The 20010-nt window shown below is 41.1% G+C and overlaps 1 protein-coding gene across 4 annotated transcripts in view; it reads right to left on the bottom strand.

The window, feature by feature from the left end:
- The window catches only part of ARFGEF3 (ARFGEF family member 3), a 165581-nt gene that overhangs the window by 82833 nt on the left and 62738 nt on the right, over positions 1 to 20010 (bottom strand). Inside the window, exons 6-9 of one of the 4 annotated variants that reach the window (XM_087444176.1) lie at positions 16099 to 16230; positions 13136 to 13258; positions 9906 to 9948; positions 7244 to 7322 (exon numbers count right to left, since the gene is read on the bottom strand). In XM_087444176.1, coding sequence (XP_087300302.1) covers positions 7244 to 7322; positions 9906 to 9948; positions 13136 to 13258; positions 16099 to 16230 — 377 coding nt within the window. The remainder of the gene's footprint in view (positions 1 to 7243; positions 7323 to 9905; positions 9949 to 13135; positions 13259 to 16098; positions 16231 to 20010) is intronic. The other 3 variants (XM_087444178.1, XM_087444179.1, XM_087444180.1) reach the window with 3 other exon arrangements.

Genomic DNA, 20010 nt, shown 5'->3' with positions numbered 1-20010 from the left:
GGGCCACCGAAGAGGAGCACGCTGAACTTAACCACTATGCCACCAGGCCAGCCCCTAACAATAATTTTTGGTTGAGTCACCTTTCTACTAATTTAAAGTAAATAAATGCCAAAAGGTAGCTTAGTGTACTTAAAGTTCAAATAACTCCCAGGAGAAGGGGGTGAAAGAGAAAGACAAGAGCAGTGAGAGGCAGACTACAGGTTTAAGAAGAAAGGAAGGAAGAAAGAAAACTTGACACCAGACTGCCCCAAAGGCCAGAAAGTAAGTCCACACATCTGCCAAACTGAGGAAGGTTGTGTAGTTGCAAGACAAGGATCTTGAGATGGGGCAGGGTTCCCTCATTTAGGTGCTATGTTAAATACCCTGACAGTATAGTCTCTGTAAAGTTAACATTATGTTCTAAAACCTATTGGAAAACTACAGCTTGAGGGCAAAATCTTGCCCATGGCCTGTGAATCAAAAAAGGTCTTCATTTTCTTAAAGGGCTGTAAAACGAAAAAACGAAAAATGAACAGGAAACAGAGGCAGTGTGTGTCCCTTTACAGAAAGTCTGCCGACCCATGCTCTAAAACGATCTCCCTTCTCCAAAGAGAACTATAATGATTAAAATAACGCCATTATTCTGAAAAAGGGAATTCCATTTCAATTTGGATGCACTTGACCACACCTGCTGAGGGTGGAAGACGAGTAAAGGTAAAGGCTGAGTCTCCACAAAAACAATTACTATTTGCCAAGAGGAAGGTGATGGCCGGAGGAAGAGTAAGAGAGGAAAGACATAACTAGCCCTTCTTGGGCCAGGTAAGGACTTTACATCCTCACACTCCTCCACCCACAGCTCCCCTACAGCTTTGAACAAGACGTAGTTTCTGACAAGAAATGGCACAGCCTTCATTCCTGTGGGACGAGAGAGACAAGTAAGAAGCAGATAAAGCGCTGAGTAGGAAGTGCTACAAATGAGTAATTTAGCACAAGGTTCCATGAGAGCATACAGGAGTGGCATCTAACCCTCCTTGGACAGACCCAGAAAGAAGTCTGTCGTGTGGAGGTGCTGGGGAGAGGGTGTGTGGCTGGAGCAGAGGTGAAGATGTCATCAGCAAGAGGTGGGGCTGGAGAGGTGGGCAGTGAGCAGATCAGGAAGGGTCTTGTGGGCCATGCTAAGACGCTGGATTTCATTCTGCAGGAAGAAGTGTGGCAGGACCAGATTTGTATTTTAGAATGATCATTCTGGATGCTGTAGAATGAACTGGAGAGGGCAAAATAGGAGGCCCTACAACATCAATTAAAAGCCACATTTAAAAAAAAATCAGTCCTGAAAAGACTACCTTTGCTATAGTCTCAGGCTAATCTTTCTGACCAATCACTTGACTCATTATTAAGAAAAAAAATAATTATTAAATTCTCCAATTCAAAAATGTCTATCTCTCAAGCTGTCAGTTTAGCATCATAAAGCTAAAATAATTATAGACAATAAAGACTCTCAATTTCTGAAATCACTGGAAATAAACCCATAAAAAATCTATGAGCAGTCAAGGTTCCTACGAGTACCTACAAAGTGTGTCACGGCAATACCTGAACCCTAAGGCATGAGACTCAATGACATAGAGAATGCATTGCCAAGGTAACTGGCCAGGCATCTCCTTGGAGACAGATGTGGCAGCTTTTCCGTGGGCCGCAGCAGTCTGGAAAGATGGGTGCTCAGGGCCTCGCATGAGTCATGTTAAAGGAGCTGTGTGAAATACAAGCCCCTCCCTTCCACACGCCCCCTTGCTGGACGCACATGTGCATGTGCACAGTTTTTGCGCGCTTCTGTAGACACACAAATATGTGAAACGCATAGGGCAGCAAGGAGCCTAGAAACCAGCCAACTCTTTGAAATCACATGAGGGAAACTCTGCCCACCTAGGAGGGTTGGGAGTCACTTTGCCCAGTCTTTTGTTTGAGCATTTCATGGCTGGCAGGTTGAGTATCTGCTGGTCTCTGTCTCTGCTCATCTCTGGATTTCTTCCCAGGCCCACGATTTGGGGAGAACAACTCTTGTGAGTGTACTGTGGGCCGTGGAGCTGAGCAGCCGCTTGTCCCGGCAAGGTTACTGCAAGGGCAACGCGGCGGCACTGCTGGATCCTCGAAGATCTGAGGATTTTGTTTTATTGGAACCATTTTGTCTTCGCCTCCTTTAGACACAGATTCAAACTTAGTTAGAGAAAGGAGAGGGGAGTGAAGTGACTGTGCAAGCAGTGGAACAGGATTGGAAGCCACAGATGGACATGGCCCTGCCTCACTGATGCCAAGGCTGCTTTGGCAGATTCTTCCCTGACAGTCTGTACCAGGAGGAGAGGGGAGGGGTGGAGGGAGACCACAGGCAGAGAATGAATACATGTCTTTCTAAGCCCAGATATCCTTCCAAAATCTCTTGGATTTAAACAGCATCACGTAACTCACCTTGTCTAATACAGGACTCTATCAATATTGCATCTCCAAGGCATGCAAGTTCTTCTGCACAGCTGAATGCATTTTCTGAATTCTCCTGAGAGACTGGACATATCATGACTACACATCCGACAGAGCCAAAGCCGTAGGAGGGATCTGGACACTGACTTTGGAAATGGTGCTGAGGGGAAGTACTGACCACAGTGTGATTTCAGAGAAAGACCATATTTAGAAGGTAGGAGAGCTGCCAAGTTTAGCTCACAGAAACAAAAGGTGTATCGGTGTCAAAACACGGTGTCGCATCACCAGAGCAAGAGCAGCTGACAGTGGGGTGCTCTCCAACCTGCTTGACTCAAAGGTCTCCCAACAAAGCCACACAAGCGTGCTGCACTCCCAGCTTCGTCAGCAACGAACCCCCGTCCTAGGGTAGGGGAGTCGTGATGGAAGAGACTAAATCAAACGAAGCGAACAGGCTCTAGAGGCAGAATTATGACTGAGGAATTGCACTGAAAAACCAAGCAAGACCATGAGACTCCTATAAACACTTTAAGCTAATAACAATATGCCTATAGCCATCTTTAATCCAAGGTCCAACGAGAAACTCTAGAAAAACACACACATCACGTGAACTATTTCCCCATATAATGCCTATCATCAAGTCACATGGTTCAGAAACGTGTTCATTTTTCTTGGTGACTGATAGAAATCTCTGACCTTTAGTTTCTAATGTGTGTGTACGCATTTGCAATGTAAGTTTGTGGAATGTATTTTCCTAATAATTGACAGTCAAATTTCTGATGTAAGATGCTCAGTGTTCCTAACTGCATCATAAACTAGAATTAGCACCAACCTTTCTGAAAACAAACCATTCTAGAGCTAATAGATATCAAATATTTATTACATACTAGGCACTATGCAGTTAAAAAATTCCACTTATATCAGTCCTTCCTAGAAGACAGCAATACTGAATGTCTATAACAATTACAACAGGCATAAGCTTGGACTGTCCCAGGTAAACCAGGATGCATGGTCCCTCTGCAGATGGGGGTCTCTGCAGCTGATGTTAGAGCCATCCAGGTTCTAAAGAACCGGAAACATGAAGCCCTTACTGGACTGAGCTGAAGACTTTCCCTACCAAGGAACAATGGTACATAGTAAACTTGTCATCGACCTACAGACTCGTTCTGACTAACCCTCAGGGCTAGATTTTTATTATTAATGGCCTAACTACCATGAGCCTCCTCACTGTTCTAGCACCTAAAAACTTTAGAGCCTTCCCTTAACAAACACTCAGACAAAAAACATTTAGCTCATTTGTTTTCCCTTGCCTACAAAGTAATGGACAAAGCCTGTATATTTTCAAAGTTTTGGTGGTCTTTGTTCTGTTCCCTGACAATTGCTAAGACCCGAGTGCGGCATGGAGGAGAAGCATCCGCGACAGCTGGCACTGCTGCTACCAGCCAGCTGTGGTGTCCTCTGGTCAACACTAACAATTTCACAGAAGGCCAACGGCGGTGAGAACGCTCCAGGAAGGTGATGGAACAAGATGAGAGCCAGTCTACAGTCACACCTGCACAGGGATTAAAAACATTCTGTGCAACCACAGAAATGACCAAATATTGTTCTCCCTGTGAGTGACTCCCGCTTCTTCTCCACTGACAACTCCAGCTCCCATCTGTTCCTCTCATCGGCTAGATAAAAGCTAAGATGACCAATGCTAGAATTGCCCCCACTTCCTGACAGCACCCAATCCTTGAACAGACCTTCAATGCCTTTAACCCACCCCAAGTCACCTGATTCAGGTTTCAGTCCTATAACAACCCTTCCAACACCCTTTTACTGGATGCCCTGGCTTCCCATAGAGTGCAGGCTCCCCACTATGACAAAGTAACAAACCAAATTCTGTTACCCTCAGGCCCTCCTGGTGATCTCTGGCTGTTGGGCATCAACTGTTTTTTAAGTGAATTTTCTCATTTGGTCCTTACAAAAATTCTAATATATTTTATATTACTATAACATAAAATATATTAGAATATAATATTACATTACATAAAACTAACACAATTATTATATATATTATTATATAATATTATAATATATTACATAAAACATTATAATTAAAATAATAAGCAATACATTATATTATAATTAAAATAATACATTAATTATTTTATAGGATACATAAACTTGGGGTAGTTGAGATCTTTGCCCAAAATCCAGAGCTAGTAAGTGGCAGAACCGGAGTTTACCCAGCTAATCCAACAAAGATAAAACAGTTGAGCCAACAGTGATTAAACACCGCACACAATTGTATCTTAGGAGAAAACAAGCCAATGAGAAACATGTCCCACTCTGGTATCACAGCTGGCTCTGCTACTCCAGAGGACAGGGCAGGGGTGGAGTCAGCACCACAGAGATCCGAACCCTGGTCATGGCCAGGTAGAGGGAATATAGAGCCTCTCCCAGCAAGGACACCAGAGAGTGAAGGAGGGTGACGACAAAACCTGAGCCTGTCCCAGGGGACCCTACAGGTGGGGTCACTGCAGTTGGCGTGGAGCCCTCGGGTTTGGATGATAATCTGCTCCCGAGCTCCATGGTTAGGAAGGTGGGGACCTGAGCAGGGTACAGGTGGAGCCATTTGCATCCCATCTGTTTTAGACACAACCCTTCTTAGGGAAAAGAATGCCCTGCCTCGGGTCTGGGGGTGGGAGAAACTTGATGAGCGGCTGTGGAGGAAGTCAAGCGGTGTTTCTCTCTGGTTTATACGTCCTATATATTAAATAGGTCTCTTCATTTTTTAAGTGCCTGATATGAAGAGAGCTTCATTTGGTCAAAATAGGCAGGTGACCTAGAGATAAACGATGGGCACATTGACGTAGAAACCATTTGGCAACAACTTTTAAAAATAATTCTAAGCTTAACTTAAAAATAATTCTGAGTTTATAAAAAAACAAAAACAAAACAAACAACAAACAAGTTTCTGCAATTCTTCCAGCAAAGTGAGACCTCGTTCATGTTTGCAACTGGACTGCTTCTTTCAGCTCATTACTGTAAGTAAAATTCGACAAGCAAAAGTTTGCTGAATTATTAAATATTCTAGTTACCAGTGAACAACAGTTTAATGTGTCTTTCACAACTCAATGGACTCTTCAGAACCGTACTGTGCTGTGGAATTCTGCAGTTGACTGTGTATGCAGCTGGTAGGGACTTTCCACCTCATCCTGGAAAGTCTGGTCTTTTGTGATTTGGCTTTACTGTGGACGCACAGGTCATCTTACTAACCTACTACACGGGGAGCTGAAGCAGCAGAAGCCACCTGTGCAACCACTGTGTGACTGCTGATTACACTGGATGCAAAAAAACGAAAAGTAAAGAACTCATACATCCCAACAACAAAAAAACTAACAACCCAATTAAAAAATGGGCAAAAGATCTGAACAGACATTTCTCCAAAGAAGATATACAGATGGCCAAGAGGCACATGAAAAGATGTTCAACATCATTAACTATCAGGGAAACGCAAATCAAAACCACAATGAGATATCACCTCATGCCCGTCAGAATGGCTACAACTAACAAGACAGGAAACAACAAGTGTTGGAGAAGATGTGGAGAGAAGGGAACTCTCACACACTGCTGGTGGGAGTGCAAACTGGTGAAGCCACTATGGAAAACAGTATGGAGATTCCTCAAAAAATTAAGAATAGAACTACTATATGATCCAGCTATTCCACTGCTGGGTATTTATCCAAAGAACATGAAAACATGAATGCGTAAAGATACACGCACCCCAGTATTCACTGCAGCGTTATTCACAATAGCCAAGACTTGGAAGCAACCTAAGTGCCCATCAAGGGATGAATGGAGAAAGAAGATGTGGTATATATACACAATGGAATACTACTCAGCCATAAGAAATGATGAAATCCAGCCATTTGTGACAACATGGATGGACATTGAGGGTATAATGCAAAGTGAAATAAGTCAGAGGGAGAAGGTCAAATACCGTATGATTTCCTTCATTAAGTAGTAGACAATGACAACAATAAACAAACACATAGAGACAGAGATTGGATTGGTGGTTACCAGAGGGGAAGGGGGGAGGGAGGAGGGGGGAAGGGATAATTCGGCACATGTGTGTGGTGATGGGTTGTAGTTAGTATTTGGGTGGTGAACATGATGTAATCTATGCAGAAATAGAAGTATAATGATGTACACCTGAAATTTATACAATGTTATAAACCAATGTGACCACAATGAAATTTAAAAAAGAAAAAAAAGTTACTTATAAGCATTTCAAAAGAAAAAAATGAATTGAAGATCATTCAACACTAAAAAAAAAAAAGTCGGAGTACTGTGTTCTTTTTAAAGATACGCATGTGAGCTCCCAGGCTCAGGCAATGTTAGAAGAAACACAGAGAGTCATGCCGCCCAACCTTGCCCTTCAACAGCGGAGGATGGAGCAGCAGGGTCTGCCGAGACTTGTTGAGGGTCACAGCTGGAACGTGCCCGGGTTAGGCCCTGCCCTCATGCCCACCAGCCCCTGTCCAACGTTCTTTCCACTCAGCTCCATGCTTGAGGGTCTAACTCCTTTCCGTGGTATCATTTTCCCATCAGAAAATTCTCTCCTTCAGTGACAGTGTTTGGTAACGTGGGCTTGCCCAAGGTCACTGAATACATTTCTCAGGAATGACAGGGCAATTCCAATGGGGGCTAACTCTGTCCCTATAACATGCAATTTTAAGTGATACTGTAGACAAGTTACTTCAGAAATAGACCATCGGTGAATGAGAGCACCAACACTGAAGGCACTTACTTGATGGCGGCCTGTAGCTTCTCACACAGAACAGTGAGCACAGAGACAAGGTCGTCACAGAGGGACTCAACCGTCGACCCTTCAAACAGAGGAGGTGACAGGCGTTAGACACTGGCAGGGGCACTAGAAGCTTCCTCAACAGTCCTTCCCATTCTCCGCTTTTGATGTTTTAAGGACTGAAAAGATGATTTTCAGATGCTGAGCCTTCCTTTGGCCACCAAAACGATCACAGAAAAGAATTAAATATAATTATTCATTTCTAAAGTAAAACACTCAAAAGATAGTCTAGAAAGAAAACAGATTGTTTCTATTATAAATAAAATTCATTTACACTTAACAAAAGGAGATTTCATTAATTTAGGAAACAACAAAATTGACAACAATTTTCTCAATACTTAGGCCAGTAGACTACACAGTTATGTGTCGCTTAACAACAGGATATGTTCTGAGAAATGTCATTAGGCGATTTCATCGTTGTGTGAACATCACAGAGCGTACTTACTCAAAACCTAGATGTTACAGCCTACTACACACCTAGGCTCTATGCTACTAATCTTACAGGACCACCACCACATATGCAGTCCATCACTGATGGAAACATCGTAATGCAATGCATGACTGTACATGTATCCTTTATTTTGACCTCTTGAATTTCTGGGTCTTGTATCCCAGAGAGAGAAAACGTGGCAGCATGGAAAAAAGATGAGCTTTTCAAACTCAAACTAAGAAACAAGGGAAAGAGGGCAAAATAATTCAGTCACCATCTTCAGACATGGTCTTTGTTGTTAACAGAGCAACTGCTAATGTTAGAAAAAATAATTCTCCCTGCAAACATGTTCATGTCCAGAAACTAGCAACAAAACTCCTACAGGAGCACTGGAGTCTACTGAAAAAGGCTGAAATTTGGAATATGTTTAAGTACTGGCCCACAACTTGCTGATTGCATGAGCTTGGGTCAGCTTCAGTTTTCCCTTTGGCAAAATGGGATAAATAATCCCAATTTCACAGAATTTTTGGGCCAGGTGAAGTACCAAGTAGAAGCACATGTTCTTTTATAATAAAAACCAGTTAAGATCTACACAAATGTGGCTAAGTATTTGATGAATGTATAAATGAATAATGACCATGAGGCCAAGGAAGACGGAGAAAAAATGACAAGCGTGCAAGAGAGAAAATAAAAGTAAAGTTGGAGGAGGGCAAGGGAAAGAGAAGTGGCTGATCCTCAGAATTTACGATCTTAAATGCAGGAAAAAAATTGAGAAATGATAAGGTACAGTGATAAAACACAGCTTAAAATAAATAAAACTCATAAGTAGTCCTTAAACTCAACTTTAGTTAAATTTCAAATGAGTCCATCAATTGTTTACTAATATATTTTTTAAAGATACGTCTTTGACTAAGAGGACTTGAACTTCCGTTTTGGTTTGTAAAATCATCCCAAACTAACATGGAGATTTTATGGGAACTGCGATCGACAAAGGAGAGAAAGGCAGGTGGAAATGTTGGCACACATGGGTGGCAGCTCCCAGAGGTGAGAAGATGCTGTAGCACGTCCGGCCCACAGCCTGAGAGCACAGAGGACCCGACTACAACAATGTACTCAAGCAACACTCTAGAAAACAACAACGTATTCCTCCTTCTCATTTCCTTCCTTTGGTCTTTTTCTCCTAATTGGTGCTGTTTATCTGCTTCTCTCCCTCCCTCTACTCCCTCCCTTTTCCAGCTTCTCTCTACTCCACTCCTTCTCCCTATTACTAACTGGAAAAATATCAAAGAAAAGCAGATTTTTCCAGTACTTTTTACATTACTGAATAAAATCTGAAATAAAACATATTTCAATTTTTTAATCAAATAATTTGAATTTTTCATATCTCTTTCAGAAAGCAATTCTACCAAACAATTTTTAAAAAAATCAAACTGCTTGTCAGTTACATGTGGATCTCTATTTTCTCTTTTCCTGTGGGTCAGATGAAAGTTCCTCACCTTGATTTCATCTGCTACTTAAACTGGGCTGTCTGTCCTTCTGCAAGATTCCCTGTGAGATGACTCATTCTTCATATCAAAAAATCGGTATTTCACAAACATACTGGGGGTACAATAGCACTTCATGTCAGTCAGGTTTCTACAACCATCTATCCAACTCTCATTTAACAATTAATAAACCTGACTTCGGGCCGGCCCTGTGGCTTGGTGGTTAAGGGCGCGCGCTGCAATGCTGGTGGCCCGGGTTCGGATCCCGGGTGCGCATCGAGGCACCACTTCTCCGTCCATCCTGAGGCCGAGTCCCACATACAGCAACTAGAAGGATGTGCAGCTATGACATACAACTATCTACTGGGGCTTTGGGGGGAAAAAATTAAATAAATAAAATCTTTAAAAAAAAAAAAATAAACCTGACTTCATGAAGAACAAAGGAACTAAACAGCCAGGCTCCAACAGGAAGGTATGTGAGGGTGACTCTCCTCACAGAGGTGGAACAGGAGTGGGACAGAAGATGACGCATCTGATTCAACACCAGGGAAGGCAGAGCTCAGCAGAAGCTCTGAGGAAAATGGTGAGTGATCCGAGAGCCTCCTCATCTTCACGTCCCCAACAGCAAGCACACAGTAGGCATTGTCATACAAGCTTTTTAAACTGAACCAGCAAAAATCAAATCCAATACCTTGACTCCTGAATTCCTGTGGGACATCCGGATTTTCAATTATCTAGTAAGGGAGACACACACAGGACAATTAGGAGATTCAGGCAAGAAAACTCCTGACTCTTAAGACAATGGAAAATTCTAGGAAACAAAGCGTCATTCTGAGTGCTCTGGGCTCAGCTAACTTACCTATGTGCACTTTCCAAGTCTTGACAGCATTTCAGTACTCGTGGTATTTATGAAAAGGCTATGATGTCTGGAATTGAGCTTATTAGTTTCAAAATAACTCATTCCAGAGGCCACAAACTTCCCAAAGTTTAAGCCCAATGGTGCACTTCATGATTCTGGGTGTTGAGCTATGACTTGGGGCAATACCTGCCTAAACAGTGAGTTACCTTCACACAGAAAACAATTTGTCCCAAGGTCACAGACTATACTCCAGTTGGCACCTAACGAATACAGACTCTTAGTCACAAGAAGGATCAGGCTCCTGGACCTCAGGGTGCAGGTCCAAAGAGGGCTGCTGGTCAGAGCACCAGCTTCCCATCTGACGGGACTGCAGACAAGCACTCCAGGCTGCACAGGTAGATCCAGAACTATCAGGGCAGAGACAGAACCTCCGGGGGAGGGAGAACAGGAAGAGAAGGACATTTCCTAATAGTAAGGGATGATTCAGTGACCACTGAGTGGAGAGCTGGAAGGAGGCTCTTCAATCTCCCTCCCTCTTAGCACTAGGAGATGAGAACAGGGCCTCTTCACGCTAATGAACTAGACATATCACCATCCCATGGCACTGTTTTTCTTTTTTCAAACTCGTTATATTTCTACCATTCTCTGTTCATTAATTTGCAAACTCAGCTGCTTCCACATCATTCTTTGGAAATGCTGTGCCCGTGTCCACAGCTCAGCACACAGCTAGAACAACATTTTCTGGAGGTAATATACCTGAATCATTTTTAAGGACAGGAGAAACACCACCATCTACCCCTCAAATATTTACATGTGGCATTTTTGCTTTTTGAAATCAGTAACTTACAATTTAACAATGGCTTTTATCTTCTAAATAATCCAACAATAAAGGCTGACAATAACTCAGGGTTTCTGAGGATCCAAAATCAAATCGGGTTATCTGTCCTGACCTGGGGGGCAGGGGGGATAGACATTAGGTCAAAGATACATTTCATGTTAATGCTTTGGCATTCTAGATTTATTTCCTTGCAGTTAAGTCTTCCTAATTCTGAGATGGCCCATGAGGGCTTTTCAGTGATGCTACACACTACACACACCTTCCCTAGGTAATGCTCAGCGTCCATGAGAGAAACTCACCATTCCTACAGACCACTCTCCTTAACAGCTTTTTAAAAATAAACATTCTTAGGTGGCAAAACACGTGTCTCCCTCTAGTAGACATCACAAATCTTCAAATATTAGCATCCTGAGAACTGTCTTTTTCTGGGACATGGAAACATCTCCAGGGACCACAAGAGTAATAGAAACGAAACAACAGGAAGCACTAATTTTCCACCTAATTTGGGATCTTGTCTCTGGCTGGGGTGAGTGCAGATGGTCAGTGATGAGCAGGACCAGACAGCTGGTTAGCCACAAATAAGTGCTCTTCTAATACAGGGCACAGAGGCAGACAACTCTCCAGTTTCATCCAGGCCTCTGCAGCTGCACCTGCGATGGTTCTTACAGAAGAGCACCAGGAGCTAAAAGGCTCGGTCATCTCACCTGAACCCTAACGCTCTCCTGCTTAGAACTGAACAGATAAGATTAAATGAACTAACACAACTGATGTCACTTTGAAACTACAAAGTCCCATTTATGTTTCATCTTAAAACATCAAAATATCATTACTGTTATAGTATTTCATCATGTTGGCATTTAGCAAGGATGGAATATGATCGTATATTAATACAAGAATTCTCAACATCATGGATTGTTTCCGGTAAAAATACTTTTTTCTCTTAATATGTTTTCTGTTTATAGACAAACTTCTTTTAAACTAATATTCCCACACCACCATATTCAAAATGCTAGTATGAATGAAATACTTTTTAACAAAGAATAAGCTAATGTAATAAAAATATCTAAAGAAAACAATTCTTTAATAGAAACTTGGGCTTTAGATGTGGCAAATACAAAAAAAAAAAAATCAGTATTTGTTTTTTCAGATGAGCGCTGCTTCTCTCAACACTGGCGGCCAGGCTGGCACGTTAACAACCTGGACTGGGAGTCAGTTGGGAGGCAGGTTCCTTCCGGCTCTTCCACTGATAAGAGCACCAATTTCAGATTTCTGTTTCATCTCTCTGAGCTGCGTCTTCCTCATCTGCTTTGCGAGGAATAAAAGAATCTGACTAGATCATCCCTAAGGTTCCACTCAACTCTATGATTTTCAAAAAATTAGAAACTATTTGAAGTTAAAAATTAGAAATTTTTGAAGTTAAACATGAAATCTTAATTTTCATAAAATTAATTTGAGATGTTTCAGACAGCCACTGAGATTTCCTATTCTAAAAAATAACTAATAAAGTGTTCATTTCTGAACACTTCTTGCAGATTCTAAAAGAATTTTAATCTGAATTTTTACAGAGGCAGTTTTTTTAAAAACACCAATTTTGAAGAGGAATCATTGCCTCATTAACATCCCCAGAAGATAATATATACAAGAAGCCAATTACATTTACATTTCTTCTGGGACCACTCATTTTCGACAATGTTCAAGCATAGAGCAAAAAGCTCTGGTGGGCTCTGATGCAGAGAGAAGGCAAACTCAGCTTTCCTAAAGCTGATGGCACCAGCAGGTGAAGGAGACCCCGGCCACAACCTTTAGTTAACAGAGAAACACACACACCAAACCTCAAAGTAGGTAATTAACTGCAATGATTTTTTTCTTAATTTCAAATTTACTTCTATTTGTTAATATATCACAGTAGTTTTTATAAAAATTTTCAATATGAGTTTTAAAAAAATGATTAAAAAAGAAAAGTGAATTTTAAAATAATGTCTAAAAAATGATAGAAACTGTATGGAAAAACAACTCTCAAAGCTTTAGAGTAAAACAGGCAGAGATATATTTAAAGAACTTAATTTATATAAATAAATGTTCTTCTAAACCAAGCCAGCCCTCTCTCCTGTTTTGGCAGGAAGCAGCCCTAGTGGGGGCCATGTGGAACATGGAACACACAGCATGCAGTTGGACACAAAGGCTGGCAAGACCGTGATGAAGGTGCGGACACCGCGAGGCTCACCGTGTTCTCCTGCCTCTGTCGTAACTGTAAAGTCAAGTCACTCAGCATTTGACTGAGAGTTGCCCGCACAGCAGTGTTTATACTGCGCTGGTGACAGCTACACATGTATGTCTCAATGCACACCTGGTAGAAAAATAAGACAGCAACACACACGCTCGGTAGGTACCAGTTCAATTACCAACATGCTGGAGGGGATATTAAATCTCTTTTAAACAGAAAGTCAGCCTGATTTAGGACTAGTTATCAATAAGTCCTATAAATATTTAAAATCCCTAGGAATTTGCTTTTAAGCATATAGGAAAAGTAATATTTCCCTAAGGATTATCCTTTTACAAGCTTATTCTTCTGAGTATCACAGGACAATGGAAATTCGTGACTGTTAGAAATGCCAAATAATCCTATCTAGAACAAACTCAGGTGGCTGGAAATTAATCAGGAAAAACTCCCTCCATGGCAACAGAGGGACAGAATTTATTAACTGCTGAGTTATGAAGTGTGAGGAAAGGGTTAGTGAAACTCCTTTTCCTGCTCTATAAACAATCTGACCCTGGATTAACCCTCTAGCTGTGGTGTTCTCCTAGAAATCTGATAAACGTGGACGTCAGCGGTGTCACCAGGCAGCATGGCTTACAGTAAACTGCTTTCTGATAACTAAGCTGCATCTGAACTGGGAAAACTGTGAATGAAATATGAAAACCTGGTAGGAATTCACAGGCTTGGGCTTCCCTGGGTGACTCTTGTCCTTGGTCACGCCCTCCGAGGGAACTCTGCAAGCTCTGCTCATGGCGTTGTTACAGAAATACTGGTTCCCACAGAGTTGAAACACGGGCTCCTAAGCCAAGGTGGCTGTGCACCCACTGAGGTGGCTCTCAGCGTCCTGCTCCTCAGGTGATGTCTGAGAGCCCGGCACCAGCCTCTGGACTCCCATGAGCCATACATGCCTGCCCTGCCCTGCTGCACTCCCTGTCCCACAACTGCTTCGGCTCCCCGTCCCACACCTGTTGTGGCTCCTGCCGTGGCTCCTGGTCCCCCACCTCCTGCGGCTCCCTGTCCAACACCTGCTGAGTAAACAAGACTCCGGCTGTGGCCTATTTGGGTCTTGCGAGTCTGAACGTCTAGTTGAACCTGAGAAGACTTCCTGATGGCTGTAGCATGATGAAATCCCAGTTTGAAAAAAAAATCCCTTATTTGATGATATTGATGTTAAATATCATGACTTTTCATATTTTATTACTTCTAATTCTTCTAGAAGCTACAGGGATGGGCATAAGAATACATGGATGCTTTAAACCTGCCCATGTTTTTCTCTCTAAAGTGTGTTATCCTTTCCGTTTTACCAAGCATATTTAGTCCCACAAAAAGAAAACAAAGGGATTTAATGTCCCTGAATTATTTTTCTCGGAATAACTCCAACATTATCCACAATGAGAATACAGGATTCTCACCTAAATGGCAAATTTAATTTGATGATGGATAACTGAGATGGGCGAGAGACTAAATGTTGACTTTTGCTGTTGCTACTGCTTAAGCTAGAGCTTTCTGCCCGGCCTCACGCTAATAATCTTTTTGGTGACATTAACTAGGTAAAAGTAAATTTTTCTAACAGTTTAATTTATCTCTTCTAGAATGTTTAATATTCTAAATGAGCATTTAAAATTCAAAAGTATATTTGGAAGTTGGTTTAGATTAACTCATTGTAAGTTAAAGAGCAAGTTCCAAAATATCTATGTTTCAAAACACTATTTAGGGCATGTCAATTTTAAATTTATTTTCTCAAATGATCATGCATTATAATGTACTTGAAGGTACAATTTATAAATACTCAGAAAAAAGTATGTGTTTTAATCCTGAAAAGCTTTTTACTTTTGAATGGGATGAAACGGTTTAAAAACCTTGAAAATACATCTAAGTGAGGGTGGTGTTCACTTTGATGAAACCAAATTCTCCACAGTGTAAGGAGGTACACTAGGACCATTTGTACCTCAGAATTGAACAGTTCTCTTTAAATCTTACATTCTCCCAAGGAGTCTTTGTAACTGTTGATCTTTATAAGATCTCTAAGCTCTGACATTATAAATTTAAGGGGGAATTTTAAACCTTAGCAGCATTCAAGATGAAAGAGTAACTAATTTGAGAACTGAACTACATGCAACATAAACACAATTCTCCCGAATACTGAGAGCCATACCCACTAAACAACCTCCCTTAAAAACTCTATCAGTCACTGCAGAGTCCTGAAAGAAGGCACACAGCAGGAACCGGGTTTTAAGTAACACAGACAGTGCTGTAAACAGACAAGAACTCCCCAAGTGCACGTCTTTGAGTGTTAAGGTCCCCACTGCTTCCGTGTGCACTGCTGACCCCAGAGTGCAACACTGCCGGTGACTTCCTGCAGGAGGGTCTTATTACAGGAAAACACAGGCATGTTTACTTTGCTAAAAACAAAGTATTGATCTAAGAAGCTCATTCTACTAAGTCGGGAGTATAAATACTTAATATGACAAAAGGCTATCCTTTTAAATATAAAAATGACCATGTATCTGATAATATCACTACCCTTAGGTCCCCAGAAAGAAATGCCTTATCAGCTATCCTGACATCTTCTAAGGAAATATTTCTTAAACTTGCTATACTACTAATAGACTGGTAAATCAGTAAGGTTCACAGGACTAGGGTTTCCATTATGACCACCGTATTCAAGGTCAGTGCGTTTTCACTTAGCGAATGTTTTTCTTCCTCTACGCTGAGGCAGGGTAAAATATACACGTTGAATCAGAGATGCCAAGAGAATACCGAGTCCAAAGGCAGGCTGAGTTTCTGGAAAGGGCTCATCAATTTCTTCTTTTCATATCTCCAATATCACTTCTACCTCCCATGCCCTTTGCTGTCGTAGTGCAGAACTGACACTTAAAAAGCCTCAATCCTGCACATCAGCCAGAGGCTCAATGGGCCGAGTCAAGTACCTTGTGAAAAGCCACAGGCCCCTGATCGCCAGGGAACACACGGAGACACAGGGCAGTGAGGAGTTTCGTGATGGACATTTTGATCATTTCATGCATTTGTGGACATCCAGCTTTACGGCATGCTAAACACAACTGTGAGCAAAAACACAAATCGTTAATGAAGCAACATAAACCACAAAAGCCGAAGGACAAAGAACAAGAAAACACAAGTCTGCAAGCTGGCCATAAGCAATAAAAGTTTTATATCAAGTAAGTAAACTGATAAATAACAGTACTAGGTTAAACCCAGGGTGAAATCACTATTATTAAATATGAAGCAGTGTGGTGGAATGTGGTGGATATTCAATAATATTATTCAATAATTTGAATAATAAATTATTCAAAAATAATTTATGGTGATAAAAAATTGAGAGGATCAGAGATTAAGCTACAAGAAAGCAAAGGAATGTCTTCCACACAGGGAAGACTATGAAAGCTTGTTGATCACACTAGAACCAAAGAAAATTTTGATTATCACTACAAGTCTAAAGTCTACCCTGAATCAAGACGACAACTCCATGGCCAGGCCATTTGCAGGTGACCAGCTGTAACAGGTGGGTATGTGACAGGAGGCACCTCATCAAATGGGTCCTGCTGATGCATACACACACAGAGTGAACTGAAGTTGTTTTATTATTTCCAAGAAATATGTGTATAAGTAAGTCTGATCACCATGTTTGGGTAGGGAAATTTGCTGGTTTTCCTTTTGGATCTCAACTTAAAAGGAAATTCTTAAAGTGCCCAGGCACACATGGACAAATCTGACTGTGACCTCCCTCTTCCTCCTCCAAGTTCTTCTTGCTTAAGCTGGCCTATTAAAATGGCTTAAACTCTTGCACCTTCCCAGGCAGAGCCTTTTGCTTGGTCTACAGAGCGTCTACTGAACTCTAGCCTCTGCCCATGCACCAGCCCAAAATGAAGTAGAGAGGATCTCTGCATTTCTCTATGTATCTTCTAACTCCAAATCAGTTCTTCAAGAGCCATGCAAGTCAGAGGTTAAAGGGAAGCGTGGAAATTCCTTGCAAAAGGACTCATTTGCTCAAAGCCCATCCAGCAGTAAGTAGCCAAAGAAAAGACACCTCAGAGGAGTCAAACCAGAGTGAGTAAAGAGACGGGCCCACGAGGTAGAAAAGAAACGGTTTCCAGAAGGAACAAAAGAGTTTCCAGAAGGACAAGTGGAGAAGCTTCTTAGAACGGGATTTCCTTACTCCAGCGGTTCCTTACGCACTGGTTTGAGACAATAGTCCAGGATCCCTTGCCAGGAGGTGGGGTTACTCCTCCCAGTCTTAGAGGGAACATAACAAATGAGAGGCTTCCAAGATAAATGGGTCAGGTCATCTGTGCTCTTGTCTTCTGGGTTATGTCTGGACACTATCTGCCCCTTAATTGTAGAATATTTTATTGGAGGTATGTCTCAGAAATACTGTTACCACATTAGACTAAAAACAAAAAGTATCTCTGAACATTTCAAGAGTTATAAGTCAGCCCGATTAGTGACAACTAGAATTATTAAATCGGAATCTTTGGCAGCAGGTCTTGAGCCTCAGTGTTTTTTAAGCTCCCTAGGGTAACAAGTAGAACTAAACTCTAGATCTTCTAACGGTAATATAATGGTCAGAAAAGATAAACTGAGTATCAGTACGTAAAGATACCCAAGAAAGTGGCATATGCCTAGTGGTCACTCGAATCTATGGTCACAAAAAAAGTGAAATGCATCAATACTTCTGCTTCACATGTAAAAACACCATACAGCCATTATCTAACTAAATGCCTTGGTAAAGGTCCAAGGGGAGAAGATGCCTAAGTATTTCAGTCAGTTGTCAATATCATTACGTCAAGATTCTACCAACTTTTCTAAGACTGAGGGTAGCCAGGAAGCAATACAGCATGGTTAACACCATATATTTAAAATATAAAATTTCTAGATTTGAATGTCGAGCTGTGGAAACTTGGGCAAGTAAATTAACCTCACTTTCCCTGGGATTCTTTATCTAGCTTGGTTGTGGTAGCGATTAAAAGAGAACATACGTAAAATGCTACCATTGAGACGCCCTAGGGACTCAACCACTAGTAGCTACTATTATTAATCAGTGTTTTGGAATTGAGGGATGGATGGGTAGATGGAGTGAAAGAGGGAGGTCCCTGAAAGTAAGAATCTTAAAGAAAAAAACAACGGTCTTTGAGACAGACTCTGCCTAAACCCGACAGCATGTGACAGAATCAAAGACCGAAGTTTCCCAGTGAGTCAATAAGATCAAATCAGCAAATATACATTTATGAACTAGGTTTTCTTACTTTGAGAAATCCCATAGAGGAGCCTTCAGCAGACATGAGAATATGTCCCAAACCTTTCCAATGGAACAAGGTCATTAACCATCTTCAAATTAGCGTCACAGAGCTTCTGGCTATGATGCCACCTCTTCTTTAACCACAAGACCATGGCAATTTTTATTCCCACAGCTTTTTCCTATATTAAGGTAACTATCCTTGGAAAACTCAACATATCTGCTAATTTGGGCATTATACTAAGAGAAATCTTGGGTCTAGCTTTCAACCAATGAAGAGAAGGATTATGTATCCATATGGAGTTTTATTTGATTCACGAAGTTGAACAGAAAACACATGTTGGATATTTCATAATTGTCCATTCCTAAATCTGGTGATATTTCTTATTCCTCCTGCATCATAAAAGACCCTGTTCTGAAAAATCGTCATTACTGCAGTTTAATGAAGTAAGTTAAAGATAGATACACACACAAGGAGTGCCTCTTATTTGCGTTTTAAGCACTTATTGATCCTTTTACAGTTTCAGCAGTGCCGTGGGGCTTTCCGTACTTCAGCGCACACCCTACTTCCTGATCAGCAGGTTTCAGCATAAGCTCTGTCCTTGAGTACAGTCAATGGATACCAGAGACACGTCTGGATTCTTTCCCAACATTTCCACAGGAGTTTTAAATGGTTTATTTTACGGTGTTTTTATAAATTGTCTCCCTAGCTAAAGGTGACAATGAGAGAAAAGACTTTTTTTCTTTAAGTGAAAAGACTTATTTTTATCAAAAGTTCACATACAATCAAGAAAGTTTCCAGGAGCTAAGCGCTAGTTTTAGGCTGAAATGTCCTGCTTTAAAAACAGAGATACAAATTTTCAAAGGCTAAATTAGCAGATGAAAAGCCCTTCAAAGTGTGCAAATCATTGGGTTTCAGTAAGTCTACAAGAATACTATGATTTTTTGTGGCAGTATAACTCTCTTATGTAGTTAATTCTTTTTGTTGATGAAAAAGCATTTCTTAAGTGATTTCTATGGTGAAAACCAAAAGGCTCTAAGCTATTTTGCAAATTTGAGGAAAGATAAAATGAAGGCCTATAAATGTTTATTCCTATTTTGTGTATCTGAGGTAAACAATGATTTCAGATGAGTCTACTATTACCCTAAATTACCTATACATTATTCATCTAATAATCTAATATTTGTAACTACTGATCCCTATGCTTCTATTTATAATGTAAGTTGTTGTTATGCTTTTCATATAAATAGATCTACTCTGTGCTCATTTTATGCCAGACTATATAAACACGGAATGGGGTGGGTGGCATGATCCTCCTTTTTTAAAGGCTGACAACGGGCATTATTGGTGAAAACACATTTGTAGCAGATTAAATTGTTAAAACATTTAAGAAATAAGGTTGAGAAATATCAAGCACTGACAAATGGGAGGGGGAAATGTGGAGGTGATTTGGCAGGAGGAGATGATGAAAGAGAAGATGCCAGGGATTAGGAGAAGAGCTTGTACTTATTGAGGAGTTGCCATTGAGAGGATGCTGCTGCTGTGTGGGGCTCCATACTCTTGGGGGTTGATCAGCCATGGCAGAGA

The sequence above is a fragment of the Ceratotherium simum genome, chromosome 19, assembly GCF_057802395.1.
Source record: "Ceratotherium simum simum isolate JZ-2026a chromosome 19, ASM5780239v1, whole genome shotgun sequence".
Lineage (NCBI taxonomy): Eukaryota > Metazoa > Chordata > Mammalia > Perissodactyla > Rhinocerotidae > Ceratotherium > Ceratotherium simum.
The sequence above is the reverse complement of the archived record's forward strand: the minus strand, read 5'-3'. Positions and strand labels throughout refer to the sequence as shown.